Raw genomic sequence first — 5,579 nt, 5'->3', positions numbered from 1 at the left:
GGAATCGAACCATGACCTCCTGGTTCATAGGTCGACGCTCAACCACTGAGCCATGCCAGCCGGACACAAAACCCCAAATTTTGAAAGAGAAGATAAATCTGAGGAAGAAGATTCTAGTTTTAAAACAACTCACTGACTGGATTAGGGCTTTTATGTGTTTGGCTAATGGCTGAAAAGCAGAGATCAAGCAGAGAACAGACATAGTCATTGACACCATAAGCTGGCTGAAACCATGAGGACAGTACCTGCAGGAATTAGAGCAGTGGTTCTCAACCTTCTGGCCCTTTCAATATACAGTTCCTCCTGTTGTGACACAACCATAAAATTATTTCCGTGGCTACTTCATCACTGTCATGTTGCTCCCGTGATGAATCGTCATGTCAATATCTGATAGGCAGGATGGTCTTAGGCGACCCCTGTGAAAGGGTCGTTCGACCGCCAAAGGGGTTGCGACCCACAGGTTGAGAACCGCTGGTGTAGGCGATGGGGCGGGTGCGGAGTCTGATGACTTCGCTCAGGCGTTGAAGACACGCAGCGCCACCTCGTGGCCAGAGAGGGAAGTGCGTCGCCGCCGCCGATTTGAACAGCAAACTCATGGCCATTGACACGGTCCCGTCCGGGGAGCGCTGACGTCTGTCTGTCTGACTCTCTGCCCCCCCAGCCTCTCCGTGTGAAGTGGGCCCACCTCAGGCTGCCCTGGGTGGACATCGACTGGCTCATCGACATCTCCTGCCAGATCACGGAGCTGGACCTGTCGGCCAACTGCCTGGCCTCCCTCCCGTCCGTCGTGCCCTGGGGGCTCATCAACCTGCGGAAGCTGAACCTCTCGGACAACCACCTGGGCGAGCTGCCGGGCGTGCAGTCCTCCGACGAAATCATCTGCTCCAGGTGGGCCTCCCTCGGGGCCGGGGTACTGGGGGGGAAGGGTTGTGAGCCCAGAGAGGAAGGGAGAGGGAGAGAGAGAGAGCCATTGATGATGGGAGAAGCATGGATCAGCTGCCTCCTGCACGCCCCCTACTGGGGATAGAGCCTGCAACCCAGGCATGTGCCCTGACCTGGAATCGAACCGTGACCTCCTGGTTCCTAGGTCGACGCTCAACCACTGAGCCACACCGGCTGGTCTCTTGCTACATTTCTAATGCACACGTGCACGCGGAAAGAGAAAGGGCGGCCTCCGTGTCTGCAGGACCGGTTTCCCTCTTCCTTCTGATGCCTCCACTTCCTTCTCCCTCCCTCAGGCTCCTGGAAGTCGACGTTTCCAGCAACAAGCTGGCCCACCTCCCGCCGGGGTTCCTGCACCTCTCGAAGCTGCAGAAGCTGACGGCTTCGAAAAACTACTTAGAGAAATTGTTTGAGGAAGAGAGTGGTATGTCCCGCCCTCCGCAACCTGACCTGATGGGTCGTCTCCTTCCTGGTGCGGATCTTTTGACGAAGGCACCCTCTCCCTCCCCCGTCTAGCCACCAACTGGATTGGTTTGCGGAAGCTGCAGGAGCTGGATGTCTCTGATAATAAACTGACCGAGCTCCCGGCGACGTTTCTTCATTCTTTCAAGTCACTGCACTGCCTGAATGTCTCCAGAAATAAGCTGAAGGTGTTCCCAGATGCCTGGGCCTGCCCGTTGGTGAGTATCAGACCGGAAATCCCAGAGGGCTCAGTGCGCTGCCTACGGAGTGTCACTCACCAGGAATGTCACTCAGGCCCGGCCGGCGTGGCTCCGTGGTTGAGCGTCGACCTAGGAACCAGGAGGTCACCGGTTCGATTCCCGGTCAGGGCACATGCCGGTGTTGCAGGCTCAACTTCCAGTGTGGGGCGTGCAGGAGGCAGCCCATCCATGATTCTCTCTCTTCATGGATGTTTCTATCTCTCTCGCCCTCTCCCTTCCTCTCTGAAATCAATAAAAAATAGGTTTAAAAAAAAAAGAAAAGAAAGACATGTCACTCAGCATCCAGCAACTGAGTGTCTGAGGCAGGTAACTCACCAGAAAGCCAGACCATGTGGCTCCGGGCTTGAGATTTGCACCGTCAGACCCACAGACTTTTCCATGGTTACAGCGTGCACATGGGGCCCAGGATGGCTTCTGCCCAAGAAAGGGGGGCTCGGTTCCTTTCAGAGGGCTCTAAACTAAGAATGAAGCAGAGCCCTGGCCAGTGTTGCTAAGTGGTTAGAGTAGCAGCCCTCCCACCCAAGGGTCACGGGTTCAATTCCCAGTCCAGGGCACGTACCTGGGTTGCAGGTTCATCCCTGCCCCTGATTGGGGCACGTGCAGGAGGCAACCAATGGATGTGTCTCTCTCACGTCGATGTTTCTCTCTGTCTCTCTCTCTCTCTTCTGCTCTCCCTAACAATCAATGGAAAAATACCCTTTTATTGATTTCAGAGAGTAAGGGAGAGGGAGAGAGAGAGATAGACACAGCAATGATGAGAGAGAATCATGGATCGGCTGCCTCCTGCACGCCCCCTACTGGGGAGGGAGCCCACACCCCGACCTCCTGGTTCATGATCGGCGCTCAACCACTGAGCCACCCCGGACAGGCCCTCTCACTTTCCCTAAAAATCAATGGAAGACATCTCCTCGGGTCGAGGATTAACAAAAGAAATAATAATAATAAAGAGGAAAGAATCCGCCTGCGTCGCACCACCAACGAAATGGTGTTTCTGCTTCTTGGGAAGTTGGCTCGTTGGAGCGGCCGGAACGGCAGAGAGGCTGTGCTCGCTGTGGGCTCAGAGCCAGGAAACGCCGTCAGCAGCGCCAGCGTTTCCAGTTCAAACATCTGCGTGTGGGAATCCGGCTGCTCTCCAGAGCGCGGCCTGAATGGTCCCATTATCTCCACGGACAATGGGCCAGATGTTCTGGGCGGGAGGAGAAGGGCTAGGGGTCCCCCTCACCGCCCCCCCTCCACCCCGTCTCCGTCCCTTCCTTGGAGCCAGGACGGGAAAACGAGGCAACCACAGTGTGTAGCCTCTTAGTGGACTGAGTGCTATTTGTCACGGAGCCAGGGTGCAGCGGTCTTACTGCTATTTTGTTGTTAATCCTCACCCGAAGCTATTTTTCCACTGATTTTTAGAGAGGGTGGAAGGGAGGGAGGGAGAGACACAGAGAGAGAAACATCCATGTGAGAGAGGCACATCGATTGGTCGCCTCCGGCACGTGCCCCAACCAGGGCCGGGGATCGAACCCGCAATGGAAGTGAGCCCACACTATGGAATCTCGGTCAAGGTACATCGGTCATGACCTATGGCTGCCCTTGGCCCGGGGAACTGACTTCTCTCATCGGCTCTCCCTCCCTTTAGCATTTTTTAAAAAAAGACGTATATGTGTGCCTTGATCTCAGAGAAGAAGGGAGAGAGAGAGAGAGCGAAACATCAATGAGGGGAGAGAATCATGGATCGTCAGCCTCCTGCACGCCCCCTGCTGGGGATCAAGGGTACAACCCGGGCATGTGCCCTAACGGGGGACCCAGCGTGACCTCCTGGTTCTGAGGTTGACGCTGAACCACTGAGCCAGGCCGGCCGGGCTCCCGTTGGCGGTGACAGCGCCGTTAACACCCTCCCTCTCTGCCCCAGGCCCTGGTGTACCTGAAGTTGCAGGGCAACCAGCTGGTGGCTGTGCCCCCTCCGGAGAAGTGGACCTGCACGCAGCTGAAGACCCTGGATCTCTCCAGAAACCAGTTTGGCAAGTAAGCAAGTCTCTGTCCCACAGGCTCTGAGTCCCGTGTGACCCCGCCCAGCAGCCCCTCAGGGTGGGTCTCTCATCCTTGGTTAGTGGCCATCACAAAGCGACCAGGCTGGGGGCTTAAACAGCGGACATTTGCCCGGCTGGCAGGGCTCAGGGATTGAGCGTCGACCTATGAACCAGGAGGTCACGGTTTGATTCCCGGTCAGGGCACAGGCCCGGGTTGCAGGCTCGGTCCCCAGTAGGGGGCATGCAAGAGGCAGCCGATCCATGATTCTCTCTCATCATCGATGTTTCTCTCTCTCCCCCTCTCCCTTCCTCTCTCTGAAATCAATAAAAACATATTTTAAAATAAACGAAGAAATAAAATGAATAAAGCAAAAAAACTTTTTTAACGTTTTTGCCCATTGCTAAGCAATATGTAGATAGGATGATTTTGAGAGAGAGGAGGAGGAGAGAGGGAGAAACATTGATGTGAGAGAGACTGAATAAAAAGGTGAAAATCTCCCAGCTGGTGTAGCTCAGTGGTTGAGCGTTGACCTAGGAACCAGGAGGTCACCTGCCGGTTTGATTCCTGATCGGGCATATGCCCGACACGTTTTAAAATAAATAAATACATAGTTTTGAAAATAGACGGAAACTCAGCAGAACGTACACCCCAGTAGACGTGGTGAGATCACTTTCCTCAAAGCGGCATCCGCTGGAGCGGGCATTCCCGCCGGGGCCTGCCCGCTCACACCTGCCTGCAGGGGAAAAGCTGGGAACCAGAAACCCAGTGGTCAGGCCGGCCTTTGGGCACCTTCTGCAGCCGTTTCTTTCCCCAAAGACTCGAACGTGCGCACAACCGGCGTCCTTCGCAGGCTGGGGGCACAGGAGTCTCGGTGGAATTCTCTCCGGTCTCTCTGCAGGCTCGGGCATCACAGAGTCCCGGCCCCAATAGTAAGGTCTTTGTCCTGCTTTCCCCAAATCTTGACTTTTTTTTCTTCTCCTCCCCACAGAAATGAAGATGGCCTGAAAACAAAGCGCATTTCCTTCTTCACCACCAGGGGGCGCCAGCGGTCAGGGACTGAGACAGGTGTGTGTGTAGGTACTGGTGAGGAGGATGCTGGGGGGTGGGGGGGTACTCTGCTTTCTCCCGCAACCTGGGCAGGTGCCCTGACCGGGAATCGAACCCTGACCTCCTGGTTCCATGGGTCGACGCTCAGCCACTGGGCCACGCCGGCCGGGCCACGGTGACCGTACAGCCACCACACTGTGGGATCTTGTGGAATCTACGGCCACCCTCGGTCCCCGAGGTCATCCTGGCCAGGCTGGCATTCCACAGGGCGTTAGGGTCCTTTCACCCCCCGAACTCATCAGAGACAGAACTGTTTCGCTAGAATGTTAGTGCTAGTCATACGACAAGGCCCGTTCAGTGGAGACTATTTCTAGGAAAACCAATTCTTGTTCATTCTCTTCTGTGAGGTGAGGTGGGGAGGCATAAGGTGGGGGGGGGGGGGGGGGGTGGAAAGGGGGGGGGGGGGGGGCGGAGTGTATGTAGGTACACCGGCCTTGTCTTTAAAAAAATATATATGTTTTTATTGATTACAAATGACCGGGAATCGAACCCTGACCTCCTGGTTCCATGGGTCGACGCTCAGCCACTGGGCCACGCCGGCCGGGCCACGGTGACATTCGTACAGCCACACTGTGGGATCTTGTGGAATCTACGGCCACCCTCGGTCCCCGAGGTCATCCTGGCCAGGCTGGCATTCCACAGGGCGTTAGGGTCCTTTCACCCCCCGAACTCATCAGAGACAGAACTGTTTCGCTAGAATGTTAGTGCTAGTCATACGACAAGGCCCGTTCAGTGGAGACTATTTCTAGGAAAACCAATTCTTGTTCATTCTCTTCTGTGAGGTGAGGT

The 5,579-nt window shown here is 55.6% G+C and overlaps 1 protein-coding gene across 1 annotated transcript in view; it reads left to right on the top strand.

Annotated features, from left to right (window-relative positions):
- Positions 1–5,579, top strand: part of LRRK1 (leucine-rich repeat kinase 1) — a 55,125-nt gene that overhangs the window by 19,059 nt on the left and 30,487 nt on the right. Inside the window, 5 exon segments of the mRNA XM_015569108.1 lie at positions 662–888; positions 1,239–1,366; positions 1,459–1,622; positions 3,556–3,677; positions 4,672–4,748. Of these exon segments, the coding sequence (XP_015424594.1) occupies positions 662–888; positions 1,239–1,366; positions 1,459–1,622; positions 3,556–3,677; positions 4,672–4,748 (718 nt within the window).

The sequence above is a fragment of the Myotis davidii genome, unplaced genomic scaffold (genome assembly GCF_000327345.1).
Source record: "Myotis davidii unplaced genomic scaffold, ASM32734v1 scaffold164, whole genome shotgun sequence".
Lineage (NCBI taxonomy): Eukaryota > Metazoa > Chordata > Mammalia > Chiroptera > Vespertilionidae > Myotis > Myotis davidii.
This window is presented reverse-complemented; position numbering and strand designations above follow the sequence as displayed.